The sequence below is a fragment of the Aotus nancymaae genome, unplaced genomic scaffold (genome assembly GCF_030222135.1).
Source record: "Aotus nancymaae isolate 86718 unplaced genomic scaffold, 86718_ANA_hifiasm-v0.15.2.pri h1tg000006l, whole genome shotgun sequence".
Taxonomy (NCBI): Eukaryota; Metazoa; Chordata; class Mammalia; order Primates; family Aotidae; genus Aotus; species Aotus nancymaae.
In genome coordinates this window covers 79,600,179-79,620,229 of record NW_026988417.1, presented here as the reverse complement: position 1 = coordinate 79,620,229, position 20,051 = coordinate 79,600,179, and the positions used below count along the sequence as shown (strand labels likewise).

General features: G+C 36.1%; 1 protein-coding gene across 7 annotated transcripts in view; it reads right to left on the bottom strand.

Moving 5' to 3' along the window:
- The window catches only part of PTPN13 (protein tyrosine phosphatase non-receptor type 13), a 163,592-nt gene that overhangs the window by 123,732 nt on the left and 19,809 nt on the right, over window positions 1-20,051 (bottom strand). For all 7 annotated transcript variants that reach the window (XM_064368927.1, XM_064368936.1, XM_064368945.1 and 4 more), the window contains exon 2: window positions 12,702-12,880. In XM_064368927.1, the coding sequence (XP_064224997.1) occupies window positions 12,702-12,880 (179 nt within the window). The remainder of the gene's footprint in view (window positions 1-12,701; window positions 12,881-20,051) is intronic.

The window sequence follows — 20,051 nt, the reverse complement described above, 5'->3', positions numbered from 1 at the left end:
CCTCAAGGGATCCTCCTGCCTTGGCCTCCCACTGTTAGGTAAGAGCCACCTTACTTGGCCTTACTGCAGTTTTTTGTTTTTTTTTGTCTTTCCTCACTGCCGTTTTGATTAGCATTTTCTCATGATGAATGGGTAGAGTAGTACAGGAGAAGGAAGCCTAATTAAAGGAATTTTTCTTAGGTTGTTTGCTTTGTTTGCTTCTTAAAGATTAAAAAAACACAACATATTTTTATGCTGATAGGAATGATTCAACAGGGAAAACTGGAAATGCAGGAGAGAATGGAGATTGCTAGAGGAACACTTGAGAAGACAAGGAGATTGCAGCCAAAGGACAAATGGAAGAGCTGGCTTTATAGAAGAGTATGGACAGTTCATCTGTAGTAAGACAGCAGAGCATGTGGGAATTCACACAGGTAGGCTGGTAGAGGGATGCTAGGGAAAGTCTCTCCTGATTGCTTCTACTTTTTTCTGTGACACAACAATCAGGATCTCAGTTATAAGTAATCATCATTCCTATTTCTTTCCGTTAAGAGGTTCAGATCTAAACTTCTGGGCCACTTCTATCAATACTGAATTCTTGCTTTTGTTGTTGCTGTGTTTTGGAGCATCCTTACTAAAGCTTCATCTTATTTTCTTGCCTTTATTTACTCAGCTCCTATTTTTTACACCTTTATTTGTCAATTCTATAAACTGTCTCAAATCCTCTTTAGAAATTAGTTAGATATATGTAATAAAAGTGGGTAACCTCCTTACAATCTCACAATACTTTAATATATCCCTTAAATTGCTTCCTCAATTATAGATTAGAAAAGTTGTTCCACTTTTCAAATATTTTCATGGCTCCCAATTTTTAAGCATTCAAATTTTAAAATGATGACATTCAGGGCTCACTGTGACCTGCTTCTATTTCCATTTTGCAAGCAGATTTTTAAGTTTCCTTCTGTCATCATTCCTTCCTTTATCACAACCTAAACACTTCAGCACATTTAGATAATTTTCTGTTAGCAAAATACATCTTTTTCTTTCTCAACTTTTTCTTATCTGTTCTTTCCACCAAAAATATTTTTCTTTGTCTCTAGCTATTATGGATAGGCCAGAGATGATGTTTCCCCTTATATATGCTGAATAAATACTTCCAAACAGGTTTTTAAAACCATTCTCTCATATATGATAGTTATATTTCTGCATCACACTTCATTAGCATCTCTGATGAAGTAGTTAATTAGTATTACCTTGTTGTATAGTTAGATGAGTTCTTGTTTGTCATCCTTGGGGGGAAATAGTTTTTTTTTTTTTTTTTTTTAACACATCTTAGTATCCCTCTTAACAAGTAACACAGAACGTTACATAGTAGATACTCAATACATGTCTGTTGAACTAAATTAAGTGTGCATGAAGTTCAAGACAGCCTAGTGCAGATTATTTGTATCATATTTCTCTTTAAGTTTCTTTCCAAAGAGTCTCAAATGTAAAAACCTATTCAAAGAGCCTCATATATGAAAAACATTTTTCATAGCTTTAGCATAAAGGACTAATTGCATATTCAATTATATTAATTTTGGTTTATGGTTCTTTGAGATATGGTCCATGCTTTAAGATTCTTTATTACAGTTACTTCTCAATATGCCAAGTGAGTTACTATATGTTAATAATTTTTATACATGACTATAAAAAACATTCTTAAAACTAGGTTATAAAATTGTATACTTGCTGATCACCTATGTATACAGCGTAATGGTTAGTTGTATGTGTCAACTTGACTTGACCAAAGATGCCCAGATATTTCGTCAAATCTCATTCTGGGTGTTTCTGTGAGAGTTTTTGGAGGAAATTAACATTTACATGAGTAGACTGAGTAAAGCAGACTGCCCTCCATATTACGGGGGCCCTTTCCAATCAGTTGAAGGCCTGAAAAGAACAAAAAGGTTAACTCTCTTCTGAGTAAGAGAATTCTTTCTACCTAACTGCCTTAGAACTGGGCCATTGTTTTCCTCCTTTGGACTCAAACTGAAACTTTCTTGGGTCTTAAGCCTGCCAGTCTTTGAACTAGAACTATACCAGCAGTTGTACTGTTTTTCTGACCTTCAGACTCAGACTTGAAATACACCATTGGCTCTCCTGAATCTCCAGTTTGCAAACTCATCCTGAGGATCTTGGAGCTTGTGAGGCTTCAAATTGCATGAAGCAACCCTTTATAATAAACCTCTCACTACACACACACACACACACACACACACACACACACACGCACACCCTATTGGTTCTATTTCTCTGCAGAACCTTGACTAATAAATACAGGTATGAAATATCTGTATAGAGAAATAAAATATGCAAAATGATAATTGCTACTTTACTAGGATGGTACTTTGTGGGTTCCACACTATTAGTAATATTTTAAATCATAATTAAAAATACGTTGTTGTTAGATAACTCCAGGTATGTCAGATCTTTGTTAAAATAACATAATATCACCTCATACCTAATATTAGAAAAATATTTCTTACAGAATACAAAGAAAAATGCTTTTACATTTATTCCAAAAAATCTGTATAGTGTAAGTAGATGATGCTTCCATATGCATTATTCATAAATTAAAGGAGTTTGTACTGTTGGTACCACCTAAAAAGATACAGGCATAAAGGTCACTGATACAAAGATATAACTATATTAATACAGTAGCACTGATATGACTGAAAATGCTTAGTTCATCTGGTTAATAAATAGCAGCAGTAGATGGGTTACAGACTGCTTATAGACATTGTGTAGAAAGGAGAAAGGTCATGCACAGGAAGGATTACTTAAAAACAGGCAAGTATTTGATCTACTTATTTTCCTTTTTTTTAATGTAATGAGAAAAAAGGGGGAATCCACAATCTAGCTAACAAATATCTTCTACTAAAGATATCAACAAGTCAAGGCCCAAAAAAGAATCAGGCAGTATAAGTTAAAAAATGTTTTTGATCTGCCTCTCACTTGTATTGCTTATTTATTTAGCTTCCCAGGGAATTTGTGGTTTTGTGACCTTTGTTGGTCCATCTGTACCTTACCGACAGCACGGAGATGCTCTATTTCCCTTTCTTAGCATAGAAGTATAGCAGGCCAGGACACAGTCCTATAGAGGTGGGTGCCTTTGATAGTGATGATTCATATATACATGAATCAGTGAAAAGATGGAAGAGATGATTCTAGATGATATGCATGTATAGAAGAGCTACATAGCTACCCATTTAGTCAACATTTTTTTCTGAAAGTCACTAAGCTAGGGAGTATGATAAGATGCAAATATCTCATCTTGGTATCAATAATACTACTGTTATAAGCTAATATATATTATTATATATGTTAGAATATAAATAGCATGTACATAATGCTTACTGTGTGCCAAACTTATATATATTGTAGAACAATTTCTTCCTTTCTCTCTCTCTCTTTCTTTCTTTCTTTTTCTTTTTTTCTCTTTTTTTGAGACAGAGTCTCATGCTGTTACCCAGGCTGGAGTGCAGTGGTGTGATCTTGGCTCCCTGTAAGTTTCGCCTCCTGGGTTCAAGAGATTTTCCCTACCTCAGCCTCCCGAGTAGCTGGGATTACAGGCGGCTGCCACCACGCCAAGTTAATTTTTGTATTTTTAGTAAGACAGGGTTTTGCCATGTTGGCCAGGCTGTTCTCGAACTCCTAACCTCAAATAATCTACCTGTCTCAGCCTCCCAAAGTGCTGGGATTACAGGCATGAGCCACTGCACTCGACCCACATTATATACATTAACTCATTCATTCTTACAGAGGTAAGCTAACTTGCCAAAGGTCACACAGCCTGACAGAAGCAAGATTCTCACTCTGGCTTCAGTTTCTTACCCTCAGCACTACTGACATTTGGGATTGCATAGTTCTTCGCATTGGGGATCTGTCTGGTAAACTGTAGGAGATTTAGCAGGATCTGTGGCTTCTACCCATTAGATGCCAGTAGTAATATCTATTCCTACCCTCTCTGCTACGACAACCAAAATTGTCTCCAGATATTGCCAAATGTTCCGTACGAGGGAAAACTGCCTCTGGTTGAAAACTACTAATTTAATCTGTATATCATTTTCCAGAATTAAAAGTCTAACAGGAGAGAGATATAAATATATATGTATGCACCTATGTATTAAACAAAGTAGAAGTAGTAAATTTGTGCTAAGGAAATTCAAGGAGACAAGAAAAGGTTACTTTTGACTATTGAGAAGTTAGAAGAAACTTAAAGCAGATGGGAGTTAGGCTGAGACTTGAAACATAACTTATATGTCTCTCTCCCTGCTCTTAATATTCTGTATAGATCTATTATCATTGTGTATATTCCCTGCACATCATCATCATCATCATTTCTTTTTCTCTGTCTCTCAGCCTCCTGGCCCTTTGAGAGTAAGGTCTACTCCTTACTCATCTTTGTTATCTCCTTGACCTTTTATAGGGTTGGATATATTGTAAGTCCTCAGTAGATGCTCACTGAAAGAATGGATGGTACATAGGATGTGGAAACGTGAAAACAGGGATGAAAGGCATTGCTCTCCAAAGAAGTGAAGCCCAAAAGCACAAGATCTATCTAATAATCAGCGGCTCCAGCCTGTGCATCTAAAAAAGAGGAGTCAGAAGGTAGTTGGGAGCAGACTCTGGAGAGATTTTTATGTTTGGTTAAGGAATCTGTACTTCATTGGGTAAAAAAGGAGCAACTCAATGAAGGTTTTTGAGGGGAAAAACCCTCATGATCAAGGGTATGACATGATCGGGGTATTAATCTGACAGTGGCAGAGAGAACAGTCAAGAAGCAGGAATAAGAGTTAGGAGAAATGACAAAAGTCCGAGAGAAGAGAAATTAGAACTTCACCATAGTGCCAGCAATAGGGCTAAAGACGAAAGAACTAAAATGGCTAAACTTAGAAAGCAGACTTGAGAAATTCAGGCAATTAAGTGCATATGTGAAAAGGGAGGAACCAGAGATAGAGATAAAGAAAATGTGACATGGAAAGTTGAGAGTCAAGGAAGCTCATTAATGTAACTCCTATAGGATAAAAATACATTTCTGTCTGTACAGTTATAAAGTATGGAATGTAAACTCCATGCACAGAGGGATTTTGTCCTGTTCACCACTCTATCCCTAGACCTAGCCCAACATTTGCATTTTACAAGTATTATCTTCTTTCACTTTCTAATAACCCTACAAGGTAAGTACTATTATTAACACCATATAGATAAGGCACCTGAGGCATAGAAAGGTTAAGCAAATTGCCTGAGTTCATATATCCCTTAGGTGACAAAGCCAGATTCAACCCAGAGCCCATACATGATAAATATTTGTTGAAATATAAAATGGGATAATAATAAAATTATCATCATTGAGAAGGCTAACAATACTTTCTACCTCTTGATCCATTCTCTAAAGGGGAGATGAAAAGCCTTCAAAGATTTGTCTCACTGACCACAAGAGACAAGTTGGGTGAGACACTATAGTCTGATGTGCAGATACCTCTCATCCAGCCATCTCTGGATCTCTGTGAAGAAATATGGACTGCTTTATGTGTGCTACATAGCTCCTTTTAGCAACACACCCCTGAGATTGTGTGGCTATGCACTTAAAAGCAACAAATCATAGATACCTCTGGGTTAAAAAACTATTTTTACCTACTGCCAAATATGACATAGATGATTTGTTCTCAAACTACGTCATGCATCAGAATCACCTGAAGGGACTGATAAAACACAGGTGGCTGGGTCATATCTCCAGGGTGTCTGATTCAGTAGGTCTGGGGTAGGGCCTGAGAACTTGCTTTTCTACAAAATTCCCAGGTGATGGTGATGCTACTGATTGGAGGGACCAGACTTTGAGAACCACTAGTAGGGAACATAGGGAATACAATAGTCAGGAGGACAAACAGGGTCTCTTCCATATCAAATCTTCACTCCTGTTTATAAGAGAAGATAATGTGACATATGAGAAGTACACAGAGAGAATAACAGAGCATAGGAGAAAGCTTCACCTCTACAGTAAAAGTTAGCCAGACAGTGAGGGGAAGAGTAGAGTCGAAATAACATGAGTCTGGGTGAAAAGACTTTTTGAAGCTGAAAGAAGAGAATGCATAGAGGTTAATAAGAAAGAAAGTATGTGGCATATCTCAGACACTGAAGTGAATTCAGAATGACTGAAGCACAGAGCTTGACAAAACGATGGCTCAGACAAGGCTGATAAAATAAGACCTTGAAGGCCATGCTCGGGAGTCAAGAGTTTATTCAGGGGACATGGAGAATCTGAGTAATTTTAAACAGGAATAGAACAAGATCATATGTGGGTTTTCAAAAATGCACTGACTGCAGTTTATTAGAATTGTTCTCACCACTGGTCATTTGTGATGGACTGAACTAAGGAGGAAGCAGTGAGAGCTAATATATGTAGACATATATGAGATACTAAAGAGGTAGAATAAAAAGAAATTAATCATAGATTTAGGAAATGGAGCCAGAGGTGAATGAAAAATTAAGAATGACATCTTAGATTTTTCCTTGTAAATTAGGGAAATGATGGTCCGTTCATTTATAGGAAACACACTGGAAGGGAGAAAAGTTTCAGGGTATGAGAAGGAACAATGAGTTTAATTTCAGATCTATTGAGTCTGAGATGCCTGTGGGACATTCCAGTGAACTTTACATAAAAGTCAAGAGCATGGTGTTAGAGATATATACATTTGGGATCTGTCAGCAAATAGTCAATGACTTTCAGCCCTTGAGAAAAAAGCAAGAATAAAAGCTGTAATCCCTCTATCCAGAAGAATATATAAAAACACATTTTTTTGGTATGCATATAGTTTTTAAACTTTTAATAGCCTAATGAGCTTATTACTCTGACCTCTGAGGGTATGATGGAACTTAGGTTATGATCTGAAATATAAAGCAATTGCACAAATTTACTTAGTCATAATTCCTTTGTTTCGATATTTCCTAAAGGGAAAAACTCACCTCCAAATAAAGCTCAAAACAGCAGGCTGTTATTTTCTAATTTTAAAATTAACCCTTTCTCCACAACACATTACCTTCTACATTTTATCACACTTTAAATATTGAGTATATATACTTGGTTAGTTCCTAAGATATACCTAAGTAGCTTAATAATGTATCTGACAACTTATTTAACTCTAAGCTACTTACTGTAGGACTAGGAATACTAGTATACATATATTACAAACCAAAACATGTTCTAGTGCTCTAGAGGAGACCCAAAATGGCCCCAGAGATCTGATGAAGTAGGATTATTTTAGGATCCATTTTGGTCCCCTAAATCCTCTCTCATGGGGCTAAATTTCCATATTAAGAGTTATACCTTTAAGTTAAGATGATATAGACTTAAAGACTAATAAGATGATAATGTATTATCTCACTGGAACAAAACATTAAGCCATTAACACTCAATAACATTATCAGAAATTAGTTTTTTAGCTAGTGGAACATAGTATGGTGAAGTGATAAAGACCTAAATTTCTATAATGCTTTTGTACCTATAAAAACTTTAGTACTTGGTGTCATCTTTTATTGTGGTAAAAGAAACCACATAAGATTAAATTTATTGGCCAGGCGTGGTGGCTCACGCCTGTAATCCCAGCACTTTGGGAGGCCAAGGTGGGCTGATCACAAGGTCAAGTGATGGAGACCATCCTGGCCAACAGGGTGAAATGCTGTCTCTACTAAAAATACAAAAATTAACTGGGCGTGGAGGTGCGCAGCTGTAGTTCTAGCTACCTGGGAGGCTGAGACTCACTTGAACCTGGAAGGCAGAGGTTGCAGTGAGCCAAGATTGCGCCACTGTACTACAGCCTGGCAACAGAGGAAGACTGTCTTAAAAAAAAAAAAAAGATTAAATTTACCATCTATCTTTAAGTATATATTTTAGTAGTAGTGCTAAGTGTATTTACATTGTTGTGCAACAGTCTTGGAAATTTTTCATCTTGCAAAACTAAAACTCTATGCTCATTAAACACGAATTCTTCCCTCTACCCTCTCTGCCAGTCCTTGGCAATCACCTTTCTACTTTTTGTTTCTATGATTTTGACTACTTTAGATCCTTCATATGAGTGGCATCATATAGTGTTTGTCCTTTTGTAATTGGCTTATTTCACTTAGCATAATGTCTTCCAGGTTCATCCATGTTGTAGCATGTGACAAGACTGCCTTTTACTTAAGCCTGCATAATATTCATTGTATGTACATGCCACAGTTTTTTTATCCATTCATCTGTCAATGAAATTTTGGGTTGCTTCCAGCTCTTGGCTATTGTGAATAACATTGCTATAAACATGAGTGTGCAAATATCTTTCTGAGTTCCTGCTTTGAATTCTTTTGGATATATATACTCAGAAATGGGGTTGCTGGATCACATGGTAATTCTATTTTTAAATTTTTAAGAAACCTTTATACTGCTTTCCATAGTAACTGTACAATTTTACATTCTCATCAACAACACACAAGGGTTTCAGTTTCTCCACATCCTTGCCAACAGCTGTTATGTCCTGTTCTTTTGATAGTAGCCATCCTAACGGATGTGAGATGGTATCTCTATCTCTACAACTCTAACATTTAACATTTACAATTTAATTATATGATTACATGTTGAACTCTGTCACTAGACAATCCTAGAGTTTCTTTTTCAGTGGCACAGAGTCCTGACATATAACAAACATTTGTCAAATTTATGAATGAATGAATAAAAACAGGGGACGGGGGATGGATTAATGAGATTTAACACAGGGTATGTACTGTATAGTGTGATTAAGGGCATTTGGTCGTTTTTTTGGTCAAGTTTAGTTCAGGTTTCTGCTAAGCTTGGGTTAGTAGATTTACTATTATTGACCTTCTAAAGATGATCCTTGATTTTCAAAAAGCACAGAGATGGTAGGGGCAATAATTCTTGATATTTTAGACTACAAATTAGTGGCAATAAACAAGATTAGTTTATCAGGAACACAGTACAAATTTCTGGTGCACATCAATATTTTTGAACAGAAAGCACCTCAGGAATTTGATTCAAGCTCTATTCCATCAAACTGATTTCAAAAGAACTGTCAAATAAGTACACCTTCTGCCAGGCAAGCAGGAAGTAGAACATTTCCCAAAAAAGCCAAAGGATCAAAAAGCTTAGTGTGGCCTGTATAAACCTGTCTACTCAATTAAAGGCATGTTATCTTGAAAAGTAAAGTTTTAAGGTAAATAAATGAAAATGGCTATTTACATAGCTGATAGTAAGGGAGTTTTTTCATATAAACATATGTATACAGTTTACAAAACACTTTTAAGTGTAATCGTGTAATTCCTCTGAATGAAGAGAACATTTTCATATATCAAGAGTGCTAGGCACTGAGCATTATAAAACAATTTATATGTCATCAACAGCAAGCATTTGTTGAGGGCTAGTTAATAGCATATTCTTAACTCATGAAAGTCATTAAGTCCAGTTACTTTCCTCACTTGCAAAATGCCCTTGCCATTTTAAAACCAGAATACTGTGCTAGATGACCTTTGTTTCATGTTATAAACAGGATCAAAAAACTTGATTTTCTGGCCAGGCACAGTGGCTCATGTATGTAATCCCAGCACTTTGGGAGGCCGAGGTGAGCAGATCACGAGGTCAGGAGTTCGAGACCAGCCTGACCAACATGGTGAAAGCCCATCTCTACAAAAAATACAAAAATTAGCTGGGTGTGGTGCCACATGCCTGTAATCGCAGCTACTCGGGAGGCTGAGGCAGGAGAATTGCTTGAACCTGGGAGGTGGAGGTTGAGGTGAGCCGAGAGTGTGCCACTGCACTCCAGTCTGGGCGACAGAGCGAGACTCCATCTCAAAAACAAAAAAACGAAAAACGAAAAACAAACAAACAAAAAGCTGATTTTCTTTGTATTTAGAATTACACTTAAGATTTTGAGGCATGAGATAAGCTAGGAGTTCCAATTAGACAAAGAAATCAACTTTAACATGATAATGGCAACAACCCCACACCCATTTCATCCCCAACATTGCTTCTAAATACTTGGCAAAATAATAGAGTGGCTTTAGTCATTTTCCCAAACATGTGGTCTAATAGTTATTCCAAAACATAGGGTTAACTGGTTTGGGGATCTAGACATCATAAGGCAAATTGGGAAACCTCTCAGCAAATCAGAAAAGCACTTGTGCACCTCAAATTTCTACTAAGCACTTTTAAAATTTTATTGTGGATTTTAAATGTTTACAGAAAGAATTCATGATACCTATGCACACATACCATACCTACTTCCAATGTTCTAATCTCTCTTTTACAAGAGTATTAAATGAATCATACGGTGTACAGAATGACTGCATCCTGTTTAAATAACGAAAATGAATAACTATATATGTATACTATTTATATTATCTAACTTAAGAAAACATTACCAGTACACTTGAATACCTTCACGATACATAACAATGACCAAGACTATATCTACTCTATAACATACAAAAAGTTCTTTTCAAATACCGTATCTTTTGTCATGGGAAATTCCTTAGGCTAATGCCTTAAGCATTACCCCTGCCTCATAGCTACTATCTCCTTTCAATGGTTGCTTGTACCTCTCAAAATTCTTAAGTAGTTCATGGAACATAAAAGGTAGATAAACTTAAATCTGAATTCATTCTACCAATTCTAGTCTTTTTCAGATACATAATTGATGGCTCAAATCAAGATGCCTTCCTTTAGCTTAATCATCACACACACACTCATACTCACACAGATTCAGTGTCTGAAAAGAAAAATACGATTGTCAGCAGAAAGAAATTAGTAGAATTCCTTTAGATGGCGATTAGATAATGCATATTAAAGTTTAATATGTATATACTTTTTAACAATTTTGCTATTAGGAAATTACTAGGTTAATTTTTACACTTATGTGGAATGATATATGGGAAAGAATGTTCATAGCTAATTCTGAATTCTCTGGAGATCCCCACAACCCTAAATTACCCACAGCCTGGTATACAACACAATTATCCAATGCCTGCTGTAAAATACGGTATATATGCCTAAATTTTTTTCATAACTTTGACAATAAAATTAGGTCTTGTTCTGAAATCAGTTATATCACCATAGTCATATAGGATACTTCTATTATAAACCTTCACTTCTTCATTATGCCATCAAATAAATCATTACATCATTTTCAATTCTTTTCTACAGAGTATTAAAACTCTCTGGCTGGGCATGGTGGCTCATGACTGTAATCCCAGCACTTTGGGAGGCCAAGGCAGGCGAATCACTTGAGGTCAGGAGTTCGAGACCAGCCTGGCCAACATGGTGAAACCCCGTCTCTACTAAAAACACAAAAATTAGCCGGGCATGCTGGCACATGCCTGTGATCCCAGCTACTTGGGAGGCTGAGGCAGGAGAATTGCTTGAACCTGGGAGGTGGAGGTTTCAGTGAGCCAAGATCGCACTACTGCATTCCAGCCTGGGCGAAGAAGCAAGACTCCATCTCAAAAAATCAAAACAACAACAACAAAAACCCACAAAACCTTCCCAAATTGAGTCCCACAAAATCTTTCTTCCCCAATAGTTATCTACTTTTGTCAAACTTCACCTCCAAAATCACAAATTACATCAGCCATGCTCCTAAAAATATGATAGATCCCCACCTCCTAAGAAGAAAGTCTCAAGTTCTGGCATTCAAAGATCATCCTCCTTCTGACCTAGAGCCTTTCTTCCTTTCTTTAACCACATCCCTCTAGGTAGTAATGTTCTAGCCTAGCCAATCTAACCAACCATTCCCCAATCACAGTGGAAAATTCCTTAACTCTTATCATTACCCATACCAACTACTCTGAGTAGGATGCCCTTTCTACCTATTTTTATTGATCTGGAGTTTATTCATTCTTCATAGCCTAACACAAATGCTACCCCTTCTCTGTGATATCATTCTACACTAAAAATTAATTGCTCCTTTTGTAGATTCTCAAAACACTACCATTCTCCATAGTATTTATTTTATCCTGCCAAATATTATAGATTGGGGTCCACCTTCAGCCCCATACCAGTTCCATGGCCTGTTAGGAACCAGGCTGCACAGCAGGAGGTGAGAGGTAGGCAAGTGAACACTACCACCTGAACTCTGCCTCCTGTCACATCAATGGTGGCATTAGATTCTCACAGGAGTGCGAACCCTATTATGAACTGCACATTTGAGGGATTGAGGTTGCATACTCCTTATAAGAATCTAAAGCCTGATGTTCTGAGGTGAAACAGTTTCATGCTAAAACCATTCCCCTCCACCACCCCATCCTTGAAAAAACTGTCTTCCATGAAAACAGTCTCTGGTGCCAAAAAGGATGAGGACCGCCGTAATAGATTGTTCTGTACATGTTAATCAGGGTCAACTTTCTAGTTACTTTTATATCTTCCTCGGGCACAGTATTCAATACATAGCAGGTATTTAATAAGTATTTGTAAACGTGCACTTATAATGGCTAACTTTTTTTCATTTATTTTACAGATTTATAAATCTTTACAAGACTATTTGAATTCTTAAATAACATAACTATGAACTTCTTGGAATACATGATCATTTAAAACTCAATAGATTTTTCAGAGGATTGAAACAGAGTAGCCCATTGTCATTATTTGATTTATCTCCACCCAAATAAAAAACAAAATCAAACAAAACAAATTTAATAGTTACCTTTTCAACATCTGAGAGAGAAGTTAGTGATTGATTTTGAAGAACCTCTGGTGCAGTGAATGCTCGAAGATCCTGACTGGAAATATTTTCATCTGTAAATGACACACTACCAGATGGCAGCAACAGCAGAGACCATGGAGAAATGATGAAGCCAAGGGCAGCAGGATCAGCGAGGCTTACTGGTTTGCAATTGCACAAAATTAAAGAAGAAGAAGAAGAAAATTGCTCAAAATTATAATCAGAGGAAATAACTATCACTTCAATGGATAACTCAGCCTATTTGTATAGATGTTAATGAGTTAACATACATCAAATCAACATGCTACAAAAGATTGGGTTTCACATAAATACAACAGGTAGCATTATTAACAACAATGCCTTGATTTGGCTTGACCTATCAAAATCTGGATGGTAGATCCTAGAAACTAGATATAGAGCCCTTTCTTTGTTGGTCATAAGAATTAAACTTGGTTCAAATGTTTTATCACAGTGATATATAGATAGAGATAAGGATCAGTAGTTCCTGAACTTTTTTTGAATTATGCATTCCTTTAAGAAATTGGTGAAATGTATGGTTTCTCTCTCAAGGACATCACCCATAAATATAAAACTCTGTATAAATTCTGAAGTTTTATGGATCTACTTATAGCCCATTTATAGATCCCAAGGTAAAATTCTTAAACTATAGTGTTCAGAAATGGATAGAAATCAATTCCTTTGAAAATTCATCATATTAGGCATTCACAAGGTTTCTAACTACAATGAAATGTCTTGAGTCAAAGTATATATTTTGCTCGAATTCAGATTTTATCTTATTTACATTTGTTCATTATTTCACTAGCATTTCAGGCAGCTTGTTTTGCACTACATAATGTGATCAATGGGTCTCTTAACTTCTGTTTTAATGCTTGGCTGTATAGATGCCTAAGAGCTCATACCCAAGAGTATTAACAAAAATACATTCCCTAGACACCAGGAGGCCTCCACCTAAAAGTAAAGTTTTACATTAGGCTCAACAAGACAGACTGATTAGAAGAAATTTTATTTTGTCCCTCATATCAAAAGGAAGTTAATACAGGTTTTAAGAAAACTGTTAGGTGAACTTGGTTATAGACTCAAGATAATAGCTACAGAAAAATCGCAAAAGACTGAAATTCCTTTATTCAATCTGAATAGGTTATACTGATATCACTCTGTCACATAATAAGACATTGACAGAAGTCATGGAAAAGTTTATCATACAGTATCTATACTTTCCTGAAAACAATCAGAACTGACTTTTTCTTCTAATCAGAATGGAATCATTCTTTCTGATTTTTTTTTACCTCTACCTAACATCAACGTGATCAGAATATGACTTATTATTAAAAAGTAAAACTATTAAAGTCATTCCTCCTTGGAAGGTTAAAAATCTGCATTTTTATGACTTTGAGACATGTCTTTAATAATGGTATCAAAGAAGAAAAATGTGTTTGAATGCATCTTTTAATCAGTCAGCACATCTTAGGTTGCACTGAAGAGGTGTTACAGATCCATGGTCCTCAAAGCCTTAACCAATCATACATCAGACTTCTGAAACTTGGCCCACAATTGTTATTGCTAAATACATTTCAATGAATCATCATCACAGCTCATAATCCTAGGTATGTTGTTGCATTTTATAGTCACTATACAAGTTTTCTGTTAAAAGCTGCCTCTTAGTTTTTTCATACATAGACAACACACACTCTAGCTAGAAAAGAACTCAGATAAGGGAAAGAACAATCTTTCCCTTACCAAAAGATACTATTCAAAACTGTGAGATTTCACATCATAGATATTGTAAAACAATCTAAAATCAATTTCTGTCAAATTATCAACTAAGGGGAACAAACACTAGGAGACCAATTAGGAAGACAATGCAGTAATAATCTGGTGTGAGATGATGACAGCTTATAACCACAGTGTTAGCAACAGAGGTTGTGAGAACCTGCTGGAAACGGAAGATATTTTAGAGGTAGTGACAACAGAATTTCCTGACAGATTGGACTTAGAGTGACACAAGAAGAGGACTCTGGATGACATCAAAGTTTTGATCTAATTGAAGGACAAAGTGCCATCAACTGAGATTGTCTAAAATACTGCAGGCTGCTGAGGTGGGGGTTAGGAGATGGTGACAGGAATTAGAACTTTGGGACCTATTCCGTTTAAGATATCTGTTATATCTTCAAATGGGGATGTCAAATAGGCAACTGGATCTGAAATGTGGGGTAAAGATCAAAACTGCATATATATTTTTGGAGTCGCTAGCCTACTAGATGGTATTTAAAGCCTTGTGACTTGATGAGGTCACCAAACAACAACAAAAAAGAGTTAAGATAAAAAAGAAATAAAGACCAAGGATTGAGCCCTGGGTTATTCCAACATGAAGACTGCTCCTTCTCAGTCTTTTTTTCCAGGTTCTCCCTCTTCTCTTGGGCACTGATGCAAGTATAGTACTGTAATATCCCTCTAACACTTCTTTCACTCATTACTGCCAATCTCCACCCCAGTATGTTAATTAATTCTACTTACTAGACTTTCTGTCCAGTTTTCCAGTACCTAACTCCTGAATCTAACTTAGGAAGCTGAGATTCTGTCATGGCTAATTCCTGATTGTCTTTCTTTTGGAGGCAAAATTATGATTTTGGGTTTAACTGTTACCATTTCAAATTTATAAATGATTGCAGATCACAGCTAACACAGAGGTCTGAATGCCACCTAGAAGCCTAAATGTTATGCCCTGTCCTGTCATTCTGGTATCCACCTAGACCAGAAAAGGGCTTACTGCATTCCTCCTCTTCCTTCCTGGCTACAGACTGACCCTTTCTCCTCCTCAGCATGGTAGCAACCAATCAGAAACTGCTGAAGGTGAAAGCAATTCATAATTCCTTATCACTCTGAAATGAAGAGATTTATTCACTTACCAGCACAACCAAGGTCAGTAAACCGATTATTACTCTGTTAAGAACTATATATATTTCTTTTTTTATTGTCATATTTTGTTTTTAATTGACACATAATCATATTTATAGGGTGCAGTGTAGTGTTCTGGTACATGTATACAATGTGCAATGATTAAATTATATATTTCAACTTTTATACAATATGTTTTTGTTTGCTTTTATTGAACATCTAAAGTATATCATTATTTTAAGGATTATATATGTTAACATCTTTTTCCCAACATTACAGGTCATTTGCTAATAGAGTCTAAAGTATTACTGGTGAGATAATATGTACATAAATAAATACAAGATAGAAAGTATTAGGTATCTAAGATAAAAAGGTAATACAAAAAAGAATTTGGAGGAGAGCAAAGTTACTTCAACTACAACAAAGAATTAATTTCCTTTTTTATATGTGGCTCTTTAAGACAGGTAAGACTTGACCATGGCTAAGGTTAGGATTCTAAAAACAAGAAATGGCCAAAGCAAAGGCATGTGGATCAGGAAATTACTAAGTTTGTACAAGAAACAGCAAGAATTTTGGGCAGAGAAATGATGAAGAGTAGTGAGAAACAGAATTACCAAGGAGGCTCATACTTTTGCTTGTTAAAAAAAATATACACAGGCTGGGTGTAGGGGCTCACGCCTGTAATTCCAGCACTTGGGAAGCTGAGGCGGACAGATCACCTGAGGTCAGGAGCTCGAGACTAGCCTGGCCAACATAAAGAGACCCCATCTCTACTAAAGAAAAAAAAAAAGCAAAATTAGCTGGGCATGGCGGCAGGCACTTGTAATCCCAGCTACTTGAGAGGCTGAGGCAGGAGAATCACTTGAATCCAAGAGGCAGAGGTTGCAGTGAGCCAAGATCAGGCCACTGCACTCTAGCCTAGGCGATAGAGCGAGACTCCTGTCTCAAAAAACAAAACAAAACAGAAAACCACACATACACATAGAAATGAGAAATTACAAAAATATTTTCAAATGTGTTTTAAATGGCTTGTAATAAAGTTAAAACAACTGTGACAACAAACTACATTGCTGTCAAATTCCCTAAACACATACGTGACATTTAAGCATGGATTCTTGAAAAAACATAGTCAAACCACAGAAAATATTTGTAAATAATTTTAAAGGGTTATGCAAACCTGCAAGTGAGGGGAATTAATTTAGAGTTGTGGCTAGAATCAGTCTTTAATTCACTCATCTTGTCTAACTAAAAGGAAGAAATTTAAAGCCAATGTATTTAAAATCCCTTAAAAATGCTAACAAAAGAATATTTAACAATGAGATTCTAGAAGCTTGTATGTCCATGTACTGTGTTTTAATTGTATGCTGACTCCATTCAAAAATGCTATCATTATGAAAAAGTAAATCTGAAATGAATTGATTCCAGTAGTCAAATGGTTATAGATTTATCAATATTCCACAGAAAAATTGCTTAAACAGAATTTCAAGCAGCTAGAGGCAAGGTTAAGGATAAGCAGAAATTTGATTTGCAAAGAAACATCTTAGAGCTTCTTTTCAATGTTCTTTTAAACTGAGATCATTTTATGTTCATCCATTTTTTTTCCCTGAGGGTTCTTGCTATTTCCTTTAGATTGTCCCCTTAATTTCTTTTTCATCTTCCACTTATAGTATTAAAAATTAGGGAAATAATCTTAGCTAGGCAAAAAACATGATAAGTAAACACTAATCAAAAGTATCAGAAAATCATTTTGAGACTTAGAACAACAATGACATCATTTTGATCTGAAAAATCCCTTTGCCTATTCAAGCACAAGAAGTTGCAGTCCTTCAATTTTACATGTTCTATTAGGGTGTCTGGCAAAAATGTATGCAGAGGCCACTGTTCTAAACTCTGAAAGATCTGATAAAATCCCTCTGCAATATGGAATTCTCTCAAAAATTCAGTTCATATGTTCATAACAATATATCAAACATCTAGTATAACAAAGCACAAACATAAAATGAATGGTTTAGAATAGTTCCCCTACATCTTAACATTTTCCTGATAGTAAGATTTATGATACATTATTTAAGGTCCACTGGAAACTATAGCATATACTAGAAGTTGATTACAAAATAAAGCTGTATAAATTCCTCAAAAGTTTTGTTAATACTAAAAAAAAAAAAAAAAAAAAAAACTTTGTTTCTCTAATACCATACAGGATAGAATAGCAAGCCCTTATTGAAAATAAAATTGTGTAAATGATTGAAATCGATATCTACAATAATGTAAACTGATGATCATATTCTCTTTAAAGACATTTTACATGTAAGTTTTCTTGGTATAACTAATCATGCAACATCATTTAATAAACTCCTGTGAGCCTTTGGTTCTCAAGAATTTATATTCTGGTAGTAGTTGGTCCTAGACCTTGCTAATCATCCAAATCCCTAAACTCACCTAGAAGATTTAGAAAGATACATGTATAGGAGTTAAAAAGGAATTATTTAGGCAGATAGGGTAAGGAAGTCCTCAGTAAGGTTTTCCTTTAATGAAAAGCAGCACCAAAATCATCTCCTTTTCTAACAAAGAGTAGCCTGTAAAATTGAGCTGCAGACAGACAAGCAAGTTGGAAGTTTGCATGAGTGAATACTGTCAGCTGTACCAACAGGAAAAGGTTTCCTGGGACTAGGCATATTCAAAATGGCGACTCCATCTTCTCTTCTCTTTGCTTGCCACCTGTACAGCAAGGAGCAGACAACATGGTGCCAGCCACATGGAAAGTCCATTTGCATAATAAGATTAGGGTGGGGTGGCCAGCCTTCCCCATGTACTATGTAAACATCACACCTGGTCCTGCCAATCTGTGGGCCCTATGTAAATCAGATACCACCTCCTCAAGCCTGCCTATAAAATTTGGTGCACTCCCATTCCAGGCTGGAATTCCCATTCAGGAGTCTCTTTCTCTTTTCTCTCTCTAGAAAAAAAGAAAATGTTTTTGTAATCCTGTTTTCACATATTTCTTCCAGAATAAAAGTGGTTTAAAAATAGAAATCATAATTTCCCTAAATATCAGGTACAGTGCCATTATAATTATGTAAGTGAAATATTTGCAAAAAATGAATTTGTTTCCCATTTTAAATCTATACCACAGGCCCACAACCTTTTTAAGTTCCCTTCTAGAGAGAGCGGGAGAGAAGAGATAGAGAGAGGAGTTCTCCTTCCTCTTTCTTTTGCCTATTAAACCTCTGCTCCCAAACTCATTCCTTGTGTGTGTCCATGTCTTTAATCTTCTTGGCACAAGGCTACGAACCTTGGGTATTTACCCCAGACAACAATGCCAGTTCAGTATCAGAGAAACTGTCAGTTTCATTTAATTCTTTTTATAGTAGCTTACTTCAGTAATTTAGTATGTAGTCTCATTTTATTGAGAGATAGTATAGTGTAAGCCAGAATCCCTGGGTTCAAATCCCAAGTTTGATATTTATGGTTTATACAGTGATCTTCAGTAAGTTATTTAGCCCCTCTGTGCCTAAATTTGTTTATTTACAAAAATCATTGTCACATCATAGATAAGGCTATAGTGAGGAATAATGAAAAAACAAAAACAAAAACCAGAGACAAGGCAGTTACTGGCATACAGCAGTAAGTGCTATATAAAAGTGGTGACCACTATTATTTAAAACTTTTTCTCAAAGATACCAGATGTAGACTACACATCTAAGAAAAGTCACCACTCAAATTTGTCCTCAATCACCTACTTAGCACTTCCCTCCCATAGAAGACAAACAGTGTATTATCCATGACAAGCACTGTAGTTTCAGAATAGACCTAATTCTCAAACTGTTCTATTCTAGATCTTTGGAAATTTATTTTGGCATCTTTTACTTAGAAATAATGTTAGAGGCCGGACACGGTGGCTCATGCCTATAATCCCAGCACTTTGGGAGGCCAAGGCGGGTGGATCACGAGGTCAAGAGATCGAGACCATTTTAGTCAACATGGTGAAACCCTGTCTCTACTAAACATACAAAAAAATTAGCCGAGCATGGTGGTGCACGCCTATAGTCCCAGCTACTCGGGAGGCTGAGGCAGGAGAATTGCTTGAACCCGGGAGGCGGAGGTTGCGGTGAGCCGAGATCGCGCCATTGCACTCCAGCCTGGGTAACAAGAGCGAAACACCATCTCCAAAAAAAAAAAAAAAAGAAAAAAGAAAAGAAATAATGTTAGAAACACAAATTATTTCAAGTACAAAGTACCCTAAAATATCAATTTGTTCTTTAATTAAAATTCCTTGGGGAATATCATTTGTATAAGTAGTCTGTTTATTATTTACTACATGGCATTCCTAGTTAGCATAGATCCTCAATTTAGAACAATTGCTTTAAGATTTGAGGATCAAACCAATTAGTACTTATTGAGTAACTACATTTGTCA